The sequence below is a fragment of the Marmota marmota genome, unplaced genomic scaffold (genome assembly GCF_001458135.2).
Source record: "Marmota marmota marmota unplaced genomic scaffold, marMar, whole genome shotgun sequence".
Taxonomy (NCBI): domain Eukaryota; kingdom Metazoa; phylum Chordata; class Mammalia; order Rodentia; family Sciuridae; genus Marmota; species Marmota marmota.
In genome coordinates this window covers 14,730,457-14,750,054 of record NW_026000075.1, presented here as the reverse complement: position 1 = coordinate 14,750,054, position 19,598 = coordinate 14,730,457, and the positions used below count along the sequence as shown (strand labels likewise).

The 19,598-nt window shown below is 35.3% G+C and overlaps 1 protein-coding gene across 5 annotated transcripts in view; it reads right to left on the bottom strand.

Moving 5' to 3' along the window:
* Wdr49 (WD repeat domain 49) overlaps positions 1-19,598 on the bottom strand; it is a 145,498-nt gene that overhangs the window by 117,732 nt on the left and 8,168 nt on the right. For all 5 annotated transcript variants that reach the window (XM_048814360.1, XM_048814365.1, XM_048814362.1 and 2 more), the window contains exon 3: positions 2,688-3,128. In XM_048814360.1, coding sequence (XP_048670317.1) covers positions 2,688-3,128 — 441 coding nt within the window. The remainder of the gene's footprint in view (positions 1-2,687; positions 3,129-19,598) is intronic.

Here is a 19,598-nt window from a genome sequence, read left to right as displayed (position 1 = left end):
GTAATTATAAAAGTTTATTAAAACCACAATATTCCAATATAAACCTTTTTAAATGGCTAAAATTAAGAAAGAACAATACTTGGTCTTATCTAGTGTTGATAAGGAGATGCTATACATCCACATGGCAGAAAGATAAAGAGTAATTAAAAAAATAAATTATGGTTTCACCTAACAACACAAGAAATCTCAGAATAATTTTGTCAAATTTAAAAATCTAGGCCAAAAACAAAAAAAAAGGAGTACATCCAGTATGACAATTATATAATACTCTAGAAGATGCATACTGATATATAATGACAGAATACAGATCAGTGCTTGCCTGACAAGAAGAGATGGGGTGGGAGGCTTACCAAAGGGTGCCAGGAAACTTTTGAAAGTGATGGATTTGCTCATTATCTTTGTCATGCTGTTAGTTTTTCTTGGGTACATACATATATTAACAACTATCAACTTGGGGCACTTTTAATATTGGTAGCATCGTTTGTTACTTATGCCTCAATGAAACTGTTTAACAGAAAGGCATATGAAGATTCTATGTAGAGTGACTACAAAGGACAGGCTAAGATTTAGTTATCAGTCCTAAGAAGAAGAAACCCTGCAAGACGAATATCATATGATGATAACAGAATGCTGCACACAAATGTAATCTAGACTAGAACTGTGTTTTAATATTTTAAACTGTCTTTTAATCCTTTTAAGCTTTAGTACTGAATCCTTAGCAGAGAAATGGATACAATACCAGCAGCCACTGTGCAGGCAGTGAAGACACTAAGGCACAGGCTCTGAACACCAGTTGTCTCGGTGTACAAGTTGTGGCAACACTATTTGCATCCCATGGTCCCAAAAAAGATTAACGACTTCTTGATCACTCTCTCATCCTTAAAGTGGGACTATTAGGAACTTGGTGGTGATCTTGAAAGGAGTAGAAAATCAGGGCATGTTCCATAGGAAGCTAGTGACACTGATTTTTTATGGTTCCAGGCAGTAGTGCATACACTTCCTACTAAAAAGAACCCGACTTTTCAGAGAAATGGCTGATTCTAGGTCTGGCACAGGAAATATACAAGACAATCCTGGAACATCTTGTCGTACCAGGAAGCAATGAAACTTTCAAAGACTGTTATAGTTATAAAAAGACTCAGAAGATAACTTGTGTTAGTTCCTACTGTGTAAAGAGGGTATGGTTTTTGCAGGAGATAATAATTCAGTGGATTTTTTAAAAATCAACTTTTTAAAACCTATGAATTTTCAAATTTATCAGTAACAATAATGATATTAGCACTCTTTGTTCATCTATTAGATGCACAGACCCTTTGGATCCTTTTAGAGGATATCAAAACAGCTCATTATTTTGAAAACTGGTAAATAAAAGTAAAGAACGGGGCATTTGTCCTGTCTTATGCGATTTGTCCTGCATGATAACTAAGTCATTCATGAGAGAAGTTTCTTTCTATACAGGAATCCCATATTATAAACGGAGAAGAAATGACAACGTTAGAATATCATCATCTAGGAACCTCTAATATGTGGATGAGTCTAGAAAGAATTGGCTTTAAATGTTAACATTCCCAAACATAAAAAGAATCAGGCATTTGTACCTCCTGAATGAAATGAAGCAAACAAATCTGAAACTGGTTGGGGCCTTAGACTTGACTACTGATTTGCTGGATATAGGAAACTCTCAAAGACAAATATCAAGTTTCTTTAACACAAGTGCAGTTGAAATAGCAAAAAAATCCAAGAAAGAAAAAGAGATGAAGGAAAATGCATAGATCAAAAGAGACATATCCGGGTGAGGGTGTATGTAGCTCAGTGATAAAGTGCCTGCTTAGCATGCCCAAGGCCCCGGTTCATCCCCAATACTGCAAATAAATAAAGTAACAGAGAAAGAGAAAGGGGTGATGGGAGGGCGGGGAAAGATATATGAACGATTCACAATATGTAGACCTTAGATCTTGATTCAAACAAAATATTTAAAATCATAAGACAATTAGGGGAATATAATATTTATAGATGAAATGATTTGGTACTTTGGATCTTAACCAGGAAGGCATATATGAAACAAGATTAGCCATGACTTTAAGATGATTATAAGGGTGGATCCAGAATACATCAATAGATCCTTAATGCTATTCTCTCTGCTTGTGTGTGCATTTAAAATTGTTCATAATAAAATTTACTATTTGCTGTTTAATATATTAAGAATGCAGAGATATTTGGACTGAGTAGGCCCTATCTATTAGAATTAAGAAACTGACTAGTACAGTGGTCAAATCAGATAACCATGTCCCCATAATTGCTTTAAGCTGTACCATATGTTATAATTGCCTGCATATGGATCCATGATTCTGCTGCAAACTGGGAAAGGAGTGGTGGTCTTTAAGCTAACAGCAGCATGGCCACACATGTGGGAGAGATCCAGAGCCTGAGTCCTTATCAGTGGTATCATTTTAAGGTACCCAAGAGAACAGCCTAGGAACTGGAGCAGCTCACTTGGCTCTACTTATATTCCCTCCAAGTCAGATGAAAGGCACCAAGAGTAATGCAGCTCTCTGTCACTCCTGGGGTTACTCTTGATATTGATCAGAAGCCCTGTTCCCCCATTTTCCCCCTCAGTCCATCCTCAGCACTGCAAATAAATAAATGATATAAAACAACAGAGAGATTTATTTGTAAAGACTTTGTACCTTGTTTACATTTTCCAGAGAAACCAGACACGTCACCCACAGGTGTTTCAGTTTGGTGGCATCTGAAGTGATAGGAAGTGTTTCTTGTAGCTTTAAATTTTCTCCCCAGATTCCTAATAAGCCTTCTTTACTGATAGTCAGATAATGACCTGAACTTTTTAAGAAAATTATTTTTTGAATGGTGTCCTTGTGTTTTCCTGGGAGGAATTCAAGGTCCTTCCACTGGGGAACCACAGTTGCCTTTGTCCGTGCATCTTTCTCATAAAGTGATAACAGGATAAATGAAGTCAGCTTGTCCCAGTTAATGAAGCCCTCCCGGGCCACATCCACTTTGTCAAAGAGCTCTCCATATTCTTCTGCTTGGCCCCAACCAACAATCTCGGTCATCCTATGCATGAATTCTTCTCTGGACATACAAATGGTTTCCCTTGGGTCTGGAGACTAAGAATGGAAAAATAAATAAATAAATAAGACCATAGTGAAAGCATCCACAGGTACAAGAGCATCATGCTACCCCCAGCACTGGCTTTAATTAACAGTTCTTTCAAAATGCAAAGAAAAATGTCTTTTACTTTATAGTGATATCATATTTAAGTGAATTTGGGTGACAGGACAAATTATTTCCAGGGCTAGAAGCTGACATCTTCAATTATAAACATCTTTATAACTGGAAGAGGAGAGCAGGAGAGTCAGAGAAGGTGTGCCAGTGGAAGAAGAGGTGGCGGGTGAGGGGATACTAGCCAAGGACTGCAGGCAGCCTTTAGAACCTAGAAAAGGAGAGGAAAGGATTCCCTGATGGAGCCCTCCTGCAACCCAGATACTATCTGGATTTTAGCCTTGTGAAACCCATTTTGGACTTCTGACTTCCAGCAAATTAATAAATTTTCATTTTGAAGCTACCAAATTTGTGATAATCTGTTACAGCAGCATTAGCAACTTAATATAGTGCTTCACAGAAAATGAGTGAATCTCCCAAGAGGCTTTAGCTCAGTCAGTGAAATTATACTGTGGTGAAACTTTAATCCAAGTGCAATAAGTCCACTTCTGTAAACAAGCCATTACAGAAACAATGAAACCACAGACCTCTGAGGATTGCTGTTCGTGCTAATGTTCTATAGAGTATAAGCTAGCAGATACTGAAGTACTGTTTTACAGGGGGGAACACAGGATCAGGTTTCTGCAGTCCTCTGGTCACCCCATTTTCATAAGCAGCTGAATACATAATTTTGTTTTATGTGTAGTTTTGTTTAAAGATTCTTTTTTTTAATATTATGGTAAATTCATCACAATTGAACTCATAGCCAACACCATTGTAACTCTTGCCTGAATGAAGCTAACACATGGATTTTGTCAGTAAGGCACTTCACAGCCTTCTTGCGCTTTGAAATGCTAAAAAGCACTTTGCCACTACACCTGGGGGTCCTTTAAAATAGCAAAATCATCAACGAAAAGCACAGAAATGAAAAAAGATGGCACTAGGTAGATGGAGAAAGGATGCTTATTCACAGTGTGAAAGCTGGAATAAAGAGGCAGAGGGTCGCCTTGCTTGACCTCAGATTGAAACGTGTGCATTCGGATACTCAAATTTTTCCCTAGTCTTCACATGATGGCAAAGGACCATGAAAGTACCATGTGTACTGATTTGGGGTTATAAACATATTTTTAGAAGTAGATAAATTCACAAATAGGAATCCATGAATAATGATGATTATATTTTGATAAGTATACTGCTTAATATTGATAAGCTTCTCTTTGCAATTTGCAATGAGTCAATCAACTTTTCCTACTACCCTGGAGCAAAGGGTCAAGATTGACAGCCCAGGAGGCAGCATATTACCCAGCTGGTCAAACAGATGTAGGTTTTATCCTGATTCTTCCAGTATTGTAAAATCTACCAGCAAGCTACTTCATTGCTGAGCCTTAATCCCTACATCTGTACAATGGGTATCACAGTATCAGTCATGATAAAATTGTTGTAAGGATTAATTGAGGTATCATGTGTGCAAGAACTGGGTAATTAGATGTTTAATAGATCTTAGTCCAGGCTTTTAATTAAATAAATTAATTTTCTAAGAAATAATTAGCATCAGGCCCTTTGAGCTAATCAGAAATGTATCAATCTTGCCCAGTTCAATGGTGCATGCCTATAATCCCAGTGGCTTGGGAGGCTGAGGCAGGAGGACTGTTAGTTCAAACCCAGCCTCAGCAATTTAGCAGGCACTAAGCAACTCAGTGAGACCCTGTCTCTTAATAAAAGGGTTTGGGATCCTGCTCAGTAGTTGAACCTCTGAGTTCAATTCTTTGTATGAAAAAAAAAAAAGAGGAGCAGTAGTCTATCATTCTTATCCTTATTAAATTATCTTTTAGTCTAGAAAGTTTAGATTGATGATAATTTTTCAGTGACCCAGATTTTAGTGCAGAGAAAGATTTAGCACAGGGAAAGAAATCTGGGCCTAAAATCACTCCATTTGAACCCAAACTGCAAACTGTTTTTGAAAACTAAGTCAATGTTGATCTTTATTTTAAACTACTACATAATGGCATCAATCAATCTCACATATATTATAATATCATTAATAAAACAACATTTTAAAGCAGAATCTCAGTGCATTTTCTTCCTATGGGCTAGTAACTTCTTTTTATTTCTAAGAATGTTCTGACAGACATTGAAACAATTTTTTTTTACATTCAAGAATATGGTATTGTGAATATAACATCAGCAACAGATTTTCTTCCCCCCAATACCATAAGCAATTAATGACATAGTTTTCTGCACATTAATAATGCCAGTATACACTGGTGAAGAGAGAAAAAATATTCTCGATTTATGAAATTGATTAAAAACTAAAGTCCAATTGTTTCTGTGCTCTCCATGACAATTTCATTACTATTGTTCACACATTACTTTTTTTTTAAGTTTGGAAATAAAACCATATTTTTACCATATTTTTGGTTAAAACTTTCACAGTTTGTTATTACTAAAAAATTCTATCTTATTTCAAGAGGCATTATGTCTCAACAAATATGTGGCCTGTGTTTATTCTATTACATGCTAGCTTGAATAAATTACTTACATGTACTGTTAAAATTCTTGTTATGGTTTGAATATGAAGTTTCCCCGAAGACTCATATATTGAAGGGCTGGTCCCCGATGCAGCAATGTTTAGAAATGGAAATTTTGCAAAGTGATTGGATCCTGAGGACTGCAACCTCATGGGTGGATAAATCCATTGAGACAATGGATGAACTATTGAGAGGCGGTGGAAAATGTAGGAGGTGGAACTAGTTGGAAGGAGTGGATCTTCTGGGGTATGCCCTTGGCAATCATATCTTATCACTTGTGGCTTCCTTTCTTCTGAGTTTCCCAGCTGCAATAAGTGAGCAGCTCTGCTCCGTCACACCCTGTCTGCCCTGATGCTCTTGTCTCACCACAGGCCCATAGCAATGGAACCAGCCAGTTATGAACTAAAACCTCTAAAATCAGGAGCCAAAATAAATCTTTCCTGCTCTAAGTTGTTTTGTTTCTCTCAGGTATTTTGTCACAGCGACAAAACACTAACTAACACAGTATTTGAATTTTTATATAAGCTGAAAAGCACAAAGGATTTACATTAACTGCACAATTTATACTCATTTTATCAGTGGTTTCCACCTTGCCCTTTGGGACTAGACTTAATTCACTTATTCCATCTTACCATACATATTCACTCTGTTGTAGAGAGATTGTGTGGTAGTATGTATAACTGGACTCTAAGCCCCAGCCATAGTTAATGCACCCCTAAATATAAATAATGATAACTAACTTAGTGCTATTATCAGGATTAATGGATAATTTCAGGTATATATACCACATGAAATTGAATGTGTTGGTAGTATACTTATACTCAATAAATGTTAATTCCTTGCTAAAGGGTCTAAAGAATATTAAGAACTCTATAAATCAAGTCATCTTGCCATCAATAACTACTGGCTGAGAATTTACCTAAACTCATCTGTGTAAAACTGAGGTGTCAATTTTTAATTTTACTATACTATCTTCTCTATCAGGGGTGGCTTGTTGCAAATTGAGTGGTTCTGAGATTTCTTGTGGGGGTGAAAAACATGTAGAGGAGACTCCACCAACAGGATAATCTGAGGCTGTCTGTTCTATGACCATGGCTCTCATGGCTGTATAGATTAGTTTTGAGATTAAAATGAGATAACTGTACACACTCTTCCAGTTGCTCTTCAAAATCAAAAACTGTCCTAAGTGAGCCTTGTGAAAGCAAAGTTCACCTTTTCCCAGAAACCTCATTTATTTCACGTCCTCATGATCAACATTCCATCTTGCCATGTGCCATTGGAGTCCACTGTGATGTGAGGTGAGCTGAGGTTCCACATTGGAATTCTTGGAAAGAGGCAACCCCATGGAAAAGAACCTAAGAGACCCTTCAATCTAAAAATGAACTTGCATATACCATGATTTAATTGTCAAAAACTCTGAGTTTATATTAATTTCATATTAGTTTGATTTTATATTATTTTGTTCCTTATAATAATTTATTTTTGTATCATTGATATATGCACAAAAACATACGCACATTTGTTAAAATTGATATTAATTTAGTTAGCATCTGGATTCTATGCCTGAATTTGCACACAATATTTGTGTAACCTTGAGGCAGTCATAACCTCTCTCAGGGTTTATATGAGGCTCCAATAAGAAAACTCATATAAAGGACCATCTTTATATTAAACAGCTATATTCAAACATATGTTGTTGAAGACATATCCATATCAAGCTAAATTCACAAGCATATATTTAGTATAGACAAGGAACTATTAGGAACTTACAAAATTGGATTTCATTACAAAACATAGTGCATCAAATAATTAATTCTCATTCCTTTCAATTGAAAGTTTAATTACTGTGGCATTAATAAAACCTTCTTCCCAACAGAAAATGCATTTCAAAATGAATGTCAGCCTTTCAGATAAAAACTACCTGACAGTATTTTCAAATAAATATCTTTTCACTCCTGTTAATCAATATTCTGGCTGACCTTTATGAATTAGAAATTGGTATTCTTGCCCCTCTTAAAATAATACTTCCGGTGCTTCAGTTGTAGCTCAGTGGTAGCACACTTGCCTGGCATGTGCGAGGCACTGGGTTTGATCCTCACCACCATATAAAAATAAATAAATAAAAGAAAACATATTCTTATTCAGCACTTCCCAAGATAGCACTGTAAATTTATTTTGCTGTATCTATTTAACTATTGAAAAAGAAAATAACCAGATATTGTCTCTAACAGTTCTTATAAGAACCAGAAGACTAATATACTCAAAAAGGTCTGGCTGATTGTGCCACTAAGCACAACTTTATACCTTTAGGAAATCTTTCTGTCTTCCTGAATCTCTTTCAAAGAACATTATAAAAATCATTTCCTTTTGAAAGCATTTTCTGCAGCTATAGTCAGTGCTAGCAAGCTGTGTGTGTATGTGTGTGAGTGTGCGTGTTCTAAAGCGTGAATTCTGTAAAATTCTCTTCAGCTTCCGAGCATTGTTAGATTTAGATTTCATTGTAACTTACATGAAAACTGAGCTTTAAATCTAAGTGTAAAACTCCTAAAATATATCTTATGTAAGAAACTGGACAGCTGTTTTTTTGTCATTAAGAAGAGATGCTGTGTTTTGAATTGGTAACATGTGAGGGTACCAATATGCTTCAAATATTATTTATTTTTTGCACAAATAACCCATGCTTACTACAAAAAATACAGATTAAGCTAAATATTAAAAGTCACCATACTGATAAGCCTTCCAGACAGTTTTTCTAGGAAGAAATAGAAATGACGGCTTTTACAGAATAATGCAATGATATATGTGCTGTTTTTCTTCCATCATACCACAAAACTGTGCCTCTTGCAATATATATTGGTCTTTATCATCATGAGATCTATGGCAGGGACATTCAATTATTTATGGCCTCTATTATTAAACATTTCAACTATTCCTAATGTATTGCAATGTAAACAACACTGCAACAAATATCCCTGCACATATATCTTTACTCAGTTGTGCAATTAATTTCTGAGAAAAATTCCCTTGAAGCAGAAATGCTGAGACAAAACATTCGCACATTCTTAAAATTTTTGATGTCTTGCCAAGTCCTTCTCAAAATGCTTGAAAAAATTTACATTCCCATCAACAAAGTATAAGGTTGCTTATACCAAAGAGCCTCACCAAGCTTGGGTATTTGTAAGGCTTGTCAACTCTTTTTTTTTCTAATTTTTTTTTTGTAGTTGTAGATGGACAGAATACCTTTATTTTTCGTTTATTTTTATGTGGTGTTGAGGATCGAACCCAGTGCCTCACGTATGCTAGGCAAACGCTCTACCACTGAGCCCCAGCCCCAGCCCTAAGACTTGTCAACTATTGCTACAAAATAATTTTGCTAAGCCTAAACTTTTACACACTTTCTGGCACAAAAGAGCAATACATTCCCAAAGCAGACACTTAACTCTGTCTTTCAAAATCTGCCAAGTCTTGAAAATGTAATTTATGTATTTTTTTCCTATTTCTTTCTTATAATGATATTTACTGATTAAATGAAGAAACAAAAGATTCTTTATTTTCTCCTACTTTATAAGTAAGGACTTGCACAAGACAACAATACAAGTCCAAGATTACAACTATGGAAAGAGCATAATCCAACTCCATAAGAAATCTGAATATTCTCTCCTCTGTCACAGCCTGGCAGTGGGTTAGCATGTCACAGACCTAAGGACTACTGACCTCATTCATTATATTTGCTTCCAGGTCATGGAAATTAAAGTGAAATGGTGAACTTTGTTATTTTCATCCATGCATTTATCTATCCATCTACTGATCTATTCATTAGTAAATGCATGGTAGGTATGTATATAATAAAAGGCAGCATGAGGTAGGTTTACCTTTTTATTTATTCATGCAATGATTAGTTATTGGGTGCCTGATCCATGTCAAATGCTATTCTAAGCACTGAGCATTAACTCTGAACAAGACAGACAAAGTCAACACTTCAAATACTTGAACTTCAGTGGAGATACTAGGTGTGTCAGTCACACTGACTGGCACGTGGTTCTAGGTTATCAAAAAGAATAAGGTCACAAGCATTACCGTAACTATTATTTCTCCTAATTTTAAGCTGAATGCATCTCCTAAACATGATGAAACATTCTATAAACATAAATCTTATAGGGATTAGAAACTTTTCCTTAGTTGGTAAGTTTTTTGCTTTTATTTCAGAACACTGGAATTCATCAATGCTTCTTTTTCCTCTACATGAAAAATAGCTTATAATATGATCTCAGAATCTTGTTTTCTCCAGTACCTGCTAGTTTTAGCAACCACTTTACCCAAATTAATATTTCTTTTGTCAGACACTCAGCATGATTTTTTGGGTAATGTTCCATGACAGCTGAACGAGTATACACTATCAAAATACATTCTTTTCTCCTCTCTTTGTAATTAAATTTAAAATTAACATGCTGCTTTCTCATGCTTCATTCTGTTGCACTTGCCTCAATTTCCCTTGGTTACAAAGCATATTGGTCATGAATATGTATTAGGATTCGCGGTCAAACCCCGTGAACATCTTCTGGAGCCGAAGATTAGATGTTATTTCAAACCAGATGCATCAGTTTAAATCATCCCCTGCAATTTTCACCTACAATGAACATTTGTGAGAGACTGAGCAAAAGAACAGGAGAGGCTATCTGCTAGCTAAGGTTTATAGCACTGTTTCTTCCTGCTTCCATGAACTTAGTAGGTTTTAATTATCATATATGCTGTGATATTAATGACTCAAGAGCTCACCAATTCGAATGGAATTAGAGTACTCTGAGTAACAAAGACACAGGCTTTGAAATCCAGGTATTGAATTTAAGGTTTACAATCAAACTCTCCCAAACCAAAAATCTAACAATTAGGTTTCTTACCCAGCTGGTGAATTAGAAGTGATTTGGAGCTATAGGGGAAAGCAAAATCAATAAATCCATCTTTCTCTTTTAAATAAAGATGATCATGATCCCTGAGAAATCTAATTGTTTTATTTTTCTCTAAGTCTATGGAAGTCTTCAATTCTCTGCTCTATGTATAAGTTGGTGCTCATCATTATCATCTGTTTTTTGCCTAAACTAGAAACTTAGGTGGGGGTAGAAATCTGACCAATGGACTGGCATAACCAACAGACAATTCACCTCCATGGATATTCACTTGGAAATCTAATAACCTCAGCCTAAATATAAATTTTTAAAACGACTTTTCTTTGTTGTTAAAAAATGTGGCAAAGAATTTCACACATCCATAAGATTATGAATTAATAGCATGTTGCAGCAGAAGGAAGTTTAGAGAATCTATACCAAACCCTTCATTTAAAAAGAAGAAACTGAGGCCCAGGGAACTAAAAAGACCACATATATGAGATCACATAGTTCACTAGTGACAGAAACAGGCCTAAAACTAAGGATTTCCGATTTCTTACCACTTTAACCACACTGTAAATACACTGATTTCAATAAAACCTGATTCTCTCCAGAATAACACAGAAAAATATGAAGTTAGAATGTATATACCCCAATTAACTCATACATTTTGTTAAGTTATATATTAGAAGTCTAAAGTTTTATATAGTGATACACTTAAATTTTACTTACAAAGTTTGAATCAGTTAAGAGTGAAATGATGGGCTGGGGATTTGGGTCAGTGGTATAGCACTTACTTAGCAGGTACAAGGCCCTAGGTCAATCCCCAGCACTGAAAAAAAAAAAATAGAGTGAAATGATGAAAAGTCTGAACTAGGGTCTAAGACTCTAAGAGAAACTTTTCTATGAAATTTTAACTCTTTCCTTTTATTGCAACCTTCTTAAACCAAAGATTCAACATTTCCACCATTCTCTAGTCATTATTCCCATTCTTTTGATCTGCTATCTGTCAATTATTAAGCAAAATATCAGTCCTAGAAAAGCATCTTCTCCAGGCCTATACCCAGGATACTGAAAAACTGATGGATAAAGATCACACAAATGGTAGACCAGTGGTACAAAATAGAGGACACATAGACTAACCCACAAAATTACAATTATCTTATATTAGACAAAGGTGCCAAAAACATGCACTGGAGAAAAGATAGCATCTTTAACAAATGGTACTGGGAAAACTGGAAATCCATATGCAACAAAATGAAATTAAACCCCTATCTCTCACCATGCACAAAACTTAACTCAAAATGGATCAAGGACTTAGGAATTAAACCAGAGACTCTGTGTCTAATAGAAGAAAAAATAGGCCCTAATCTTCATCATGTGGGATTAGGCCCCAACTTCCTTAATAAGACTCCTATAGCGCAAGAATTAAAACCAAGAACCAATAAATGGGATGGAATCAAACTCAAAAGTTTCTTCTCAGAAAAAGAAACAATCTGTGAGGTGAACAGAGAGCCTACATCCTGGGAGCAAATTTTTACCCCTCACACATCAGATAGAGCTCTAATCTCTAAGGTATATGAAGAACTCAAAAAGCTAAACATCGAAAAAACAAATAACCCAATCAACAAATGGGCCAAGGACCTGAACAGACACTTCTCAGATGAGGATATACAATCAATCAACAAATGTATGAAAAAATGCTCATCATCTCTAGCAATCAGAGAAATGAAAATCAAAAGTACTCTAAGATATCATCTCACTCCAGTCAGAATGGCAGCTATTATGAAGACAAACAACTGTAAGTATTGGCGAGGATGTGGGAAAAAAGGTACACCCATACATTGCTGGGGACTGCAAATTAGTACAGCCAATATGGAAAGCAGTATGGGGATTACTTGGAAATCTGGGAATGGAACTACCATTTGACCCAGCTATTTCTCTTCTCCAGACTATACCCAAAAGACTTAAAAACAGCGTACTATAGGGACACAGCCACATCAATGTTTATAGCAGCACAATTCACAATGGCTAAACTGTGGAGCCAACCTAGATGTCCTTCAGTGGATGAATGGATTTAAAAAATGTGATATATATATATATATATATATATATATATATATATACAATGGAATTTTACTCAGCATTAAAAAAGAACAAAATTATGGCATTTGCAGATAATCTAATAATCATGAACAACTTGGTGGTGTTTAATTGGAATTCATCAGCTATATTAAATATCCATGCTGATAAATTGTGACACAATAAAATACAATTACTTTAAATATATAAAAAAAGATCACACAAATGGGCAAAAGTTGTCACTAAAACAAACATATGATCTCCAACTAAAATGGTCTCTCTGTATTATTAGGGTTCTTTCCAAGTTTCTTTGCTGAACTTTTAGTTTCATTCCACACTTTCTTCAAATTCCTAGTTTGTATCACTTCCTTGTTCATTCTTAATAGAGAAATTTGATTCCTAATTCTTACAGGAATAAAGGACCAGGAGAAAGAGAATGAAAAGAAGCAGGAATCAGGGGCTGGGGTTGTGGCTCAACAGTAGAACATTCGCCTAGCACGTGTGAGGCCCTGGGTTCAGTCCTCAGCACTACATATAAATAAATAAAACAAAGGTATTGTGTCCAACTACAACTAAAAACAAATATTAAAAAAAAAGAAGCAGGAATCATCAATCAGATGGAAACTTCTGTTTTTGAACCCTGAGTACAGATTTTCCTGTGTATGCAGCCCTCTTCTTCCCTGTGACGACAGAACTTCTCCTATGTTCTGGACGTGTACTTCTCCCCCACCTCAGAGAATCCCTCCTTCCATCATCCTTTTGTTCCCTATTGACTCCTTTTCACCAGCACTTTAACATGATCAAGTTACTGAAGTCACTGAACAGTGAACATATTCTCGTGACACCACCATCTGCTTTTAACTAGTTTCACATCCTTCATCTCCTTTCCTACTCTGTACTTGAAGGAATGATGCTCACCTCCAACTTACTAAACCTATTACAATCCAGTTTCTTTTCCTTGCCCCTTTGAAGCTGCTTTTACTAAGAAGACTAAAAATCTTGTGACAAAATATTTCAATGGGCTCTTTTCACTTCTTATATAATAAAGGGAAAATGTACCGAGATGATGTTAAGTGCCAGAATATCTTTGTTTGAGAAAAAAACCTTGAGATTCCCACTTAATGGGAAAATGAAAGCTAACGTATTTGCAAGATACCAATCAATAAAAAAGGGTCAAGCTACTCTAAAAAAGAAAGAACTTGGTACTTTTATTTTATTGATAATTTTATTATTTGATCAGACAGGGATAGAAGAAAACAGTGACATAAAGAAGAAGTAGAGAGAATGGGAGACGACAAGATGACAGAAGGTGGCCTGGCAATCAGCAACCATCAAGAAAGTCCCATAGCCAACATGGGTAAGATGACCTTTAATAATGGAAGTGCCAGTGTTCTGTGGCATTGTGAACCTTTCTCAATTTTAGTATTAGAAAGAATGATGATGGTAAGAGCTAATAATACATTGAATAGAATAAATGAAACCATGAATCTATGGCAACACTCAAAACAGAGAGAAAGGGAGAGTGAGAGAGACAAAGAAAAGAGGATAAGAAAGAAGTCTTTCATACAAAAAAAAGCCATATTGACAATAAATAAGGATCAATAAAATATAAAAATCACCATTTTCTATTAACCTAAACACACTCTTTTCAGCAAAGACTATCAGTTGATGCTCAAGTCAATGGGTAAAAATGTGTTGAAGACTATTCATAATATCTAAGTATCACTCCACAAGTACTTTTATAGTGGATAACTGTAGAGGACCCATTTCAATCAAAGGATCAAACTACAGAATCACCAATACTTGGACAAGTTACCATGATGTAATTTCTGATATCATGCAAGAGGTAGACATAACATCTTCTGTGCTATTCCCTTGCCAAAATGTAGTAAGCCTGAATCTGACAGTGAAGAAGCAATAAGAAAATCCAGATTGTAGGATATTCTAAACAAATGGCAGGAATTCCTCAAAATGTCCACATCATGAAATAAGAGAAAAAGTGGCCAAAATTGAAGACAATTAAAGAAAAACATCACCTAAAGCAAAGGTATAATCCCGATTAGGCCTGTGATTTTTTAATGCCGAATATTTTCTCTGATATAAGTATGGTTATTCATAATAGAGTTGGGGTGGGGAGCTTAGGAGGATTAGATGAACTCTAGGTAGGGCAAAGGGGTGAGAGGGGAAAGGATGGGGAATGGGGGTAGGAAAGACGGTGGAATGAGATGGACATCATTACCCTAAGTATATGTATGAAGACACAAATGGTGTGACTCTACTTTGTGTACAACCAGAGACATAAAAAAATGTTCTCTATATGTGTAATATATATGTCATATGTAACAAAATTAGAATAAATAAATTAAAATTAGAATAAAAATGAGAATAAATAAATTTTTAAGAAAATTTTTAAAACAGGGCATAAGACATGTGTAATGACAATAATGTGCATATGTATTGTCTCTTCCCATAATTCTGAAGGTCATATGTGAATGTTTGAAGATTATATGTGAATTCACAGAACTTAGACAACAATTCTCATTAGATGTAACTTCTTAAAAATAATTCAGTTTCCATTTATGTAAGAAATACCTACATGCCTCCAGCATACACAAACTCTTTCCTGTTTTAGCCAGATTACCAAAATGACTTTAAATAAATCTCCATGGATTACAATTCAATTGTGTTTTACAACGTGAATAATAAAGGTAAACAGAAATTGGAAAAAACAAAAAGCCTATAAAAAACATTACTGGAGGGCTGGGGTTGTGGTTCAGCGGTAGAGTGCTCGCCTCACACGTGCGAGACCCTGGGTTCCATCCTTAGCACCACATACAAAAATAAACAAGTGAAATAAAGGTGTTGTGTCCAACTACAACTAAAAAATAAATAATAATAATAATAATAAAACATTACTGGGACAACTGAAGATGTTTTGATATGAAATTTTTTCTTGAGTAATGTATGAAGTTAATCTTTTTGAGTGTAATAATGACATTATAGTTGGTTATCAAGGAGAATGTGCTTTGTCCTAGTAGATATATATTGAGATAATTAGGACTAACTGGTTACGATGCCTGGAACTCAATTTTAAATAAATAATAGATATAAAATTTTGTATTTCTATAGCCATCTATACATCTATCGATCTATCTATCTGGATGTAGAAATATAAATATAGCAAAATTTGACAACCGCTGAATCTAGATGAAAGATGAGTCATTGTACTCGTATTTCCCCTTTTCTGTAGGTTTGAGATTTACAAAAACAATTTGGGGGCAGTAAACAAATTCCTCTTTCTGTGTTTTCAACTTTATATATGTTGGTACCTTACTCAACGTACCCCATCAATCAACAAGTTCTGCTCTTTATAGCTCCTGAATAGCATTTGACTTTCACATCAGACTCTTCTGCACTGGCAGATCATTGCACCAGCCTTCTACTTGTACTCTATTCCTGTTTCCAACCTCACCCACCTCTACTTCCAAACCGTCCTCAAAAAGTACAAAGATAGGGGCTGGGATTGTGGCTCAGCGGTAGAGCACTCACCTAACTAGTGTGAGGCGCTGGGTTCTATCCTTAGCACTACATAAAAATAAATAAAATAAAGGTATTGTGCCCGACTACAACTAAATAAATAAGTAAATAAAAAGTACAAACATAAAGGTCATTTTCAAAATACCAATCGTATTATGTCATGTCTGTGATTGAAACATGCAATGACTCTCTCCAGCCCTCAAAACAAATGTCAAGACTATAACCTGACTTCCCAGTCCCCTCCTGATATGGTTCAGGCTTTCGTGATCCAGAGTCACCTTTTATTATTCCTTTTCCCCTTTGCAAAAGAATTCTCTGTCTTACTACAAATTAATATCTTAGTGCGCTATACATACTATTTTTGTACAAACTTTGCATTTTGTATTCTCTTTCAAGAAAATTACTTTCCTAGCCCCCATTCCACCTACCAGAGTGATGCCCTTCCCTCAGATAGTAGCCTAGATGTTACTTCCTACAAAAAACTCTCCAGGAGACCAGTCCCAAGCATGAGATATGTGCTCCCTCCACACTTTCCTCTTCCTTTCAAAGCACTGAGCAATTACAAAGTAATGAAGTTTACTTTGAGTATGCCCCTCTGGTAGGGAAAGCCTGAATATAAGTGGTTTTCAATTTCCACAGGATGGACATCCAATAAATATTTGTTGTAAGAAGGAGCAAATTAATAAATGTATTGAAAGTATTATTTTCAATATAAATGTAAATTTTCTTTTAACTATTTATTTTTTAGTTGTAGTTGGACACAATACCTTTATTTTATTTATTTTTATGTGGTGCTGAGGATCGAACCCAGGGCCTCGCACATGCTAGACAAGTGTTCTACTTCTGAGCCACAACCCCAGCCCCATGAATGTAAATTTTCTACATTGCAGAAGAGATGTTTATCAATTTTTCTGATAATAGCAAGTTTGTGAGGATCAGAGTGCAGAAAGATGACCAAGAGCATAAAATAATAATCTGTAAAATAACTTTGGAAAATTAGAGAAAAATGTTTGAATAGAGATTGGTTTAGAGTTGTTTACTAAGAGAAAAGAGAGAAAAACTGGCTATCAAACTATGTTGGGCAATGTTCCAGCTCTGCCAATAGTTCAAATGGAGAATGACAAATCCTTTATTCTGGATGTTTGTTTCATCATATGTAAAATGAAGACACTGAAATAGTCCACTGTAGGCTCTCTCTTAATGTGAAAACTCCAAGGACTCCAATGAAGAAACACTACTTAGTAGAAGGACAAAGTATCTACAACCTAGTACTATTTAAATTCAGCATTGTGAGGCATACATTTAGGAGTAGTACCACAGATGCTTTGTTATTATGGTACATTGACATTTTAGTAACATTTATCTTTGCATTGAATTATGGCATAAAGTGTCCACAAAGCCATTTGCTGTGAGTTCCCCCACTATAAACACAGTTCAATTTTTCCATTCTTGAGACCTATACACACACCCACACAAATATACACATTTTTTATTTCAGTATGTATTATGCGATATTCTATGATTTTCTTATTTTTGCTGAGCAGTAAATCTTGGCAATCTTGTAAAAGTCTTCCTTATTCTTTTTAACAGATGAGTTGTACAAGTACACCATAATTTATTTATCCACTTATCTGCTCATGAATGTTTTTTTTAATATTCCAGTTTATAGATAAAGGTATAATAATATCCTTGTGCATGGATCTTTCTCTGAACATATCAGAATTTATTCAGTGTAATTTGTAGAAATCGAATTGCTAGCTCAAAAAACAAACATGATATTTATGTCTGAAATATAATAGCTAATTGCCTTCCCCAATAAGCTTTGCCAACTGAGAGTCTTAGCAATTGTGCCTATTTTCCTGATTACTTGCCAACAGTGAATATTATTGATCTTTTTAATCTTTCATTTTGACAATTGAAATAAGGAAGTTTTGTTTTTTAATTAGAGTTTTAAATCAAATTCCTAAGGAAGTTAAGTAACTTTTCACATGATTCAAAGCTATTTGTTTGGCACTTTCCCTTGAAGGCATAGACTATAGTGTAGTTAAGTAGATTCTATGCAAAATAAAGCAACATATGATACACATATGTATAAGTGCATAAAATGCACTGAAAAGATACAGCATTAAAAATAATTATTGGGAAGAATGTCATGGATATAGGTAAGCCATGGCAAGAGGGGAATTTCAGGCTTAATTTGGATTTCTTACATTGGGAATAAAATATTCTAATTTTTCAATGATGAAGGGATTATTAAATAGGAATCATAAAAATAAATGTAATTATATGTGATCTACTCCTTTTTTATTTGTTTGTTTGCTTCTCCTTTTACTTCCAGGAAATAATCCTATTTGGTATTTTTTTCTTGTACCAATTAGAGTTGTTTCTCACTGCCTTGAAGGATTTCCCTGGGGTCCAGTCTTAGACACCCTGCTCTCTCCTCCAGAAAGCTCATCTCACTTGCACCTGTGTTTTTCCCTTCAGTATCTAAGTTGAGATCCTCTCACACTGACTTCCTTCTCATAGCTTCTCTGGCTCTTCTAATCATTTTTAAACAATGCCATTGTACTTAACAGATCCTTTGTGATAAGAATAAAAAAAAAGGAATGTACAGGAAACTATGCTAAAAGAGGATCTTATTAAAGTGCTGAACCAGCAGACTTTCCTGAGGCAGTGATATTTAACCACGGATACGAGGTGAAGTTAGCTGGGAAGTTGTTGGGGAATGGGAGAGAAATACTCCAATGAGAATATGTTCAAGTAAATAAAATACTGTTGGTATGACAGTAATGCTCCAGTGTCAGATGATTTTTGTGACTGACTTGCCATAAATCCAAACCAAACACCTGTGTGTGTTGGGAGTTGGGGAGCAGGGGTGTAGACTGGAAGAAGGAGTCCCCAAAAGAGAATTTCCATTTTTCACAGTCTTAGAAAAGAAACACAGAAAATCAGTTCTTAGTCTAGAGTAAAGGAAAATATTTTCTGCTATCTCTGGGGCCAAAAATCAATTTGACCTATAGACTCTAAGGAATGGGTAATCTGATGCATTTCCAGGATATAAATGTGGCCCAAAGTGAGGAAACAGAACAAGTTAGCAGAAAATGAAGAAGGGTCTGAAGTAGCACTAATAGAACTTTCCATAATATTCTATCATCTCTGCAGTCTAGCATGAGAGTCACCAGCCTTATGTGGACATAGAGTACTTGAAATACAGCTCGTACTTATGAGGAACTGATTTTTTAAATTATTTTATTAAGTTCCCATTTTATTTAATTTTAAAAACCCCATGTAGCTTGGCGCCAGTGGGCAATACAGTTCTGCAGCAAAACTAGTATGACAACCAGCC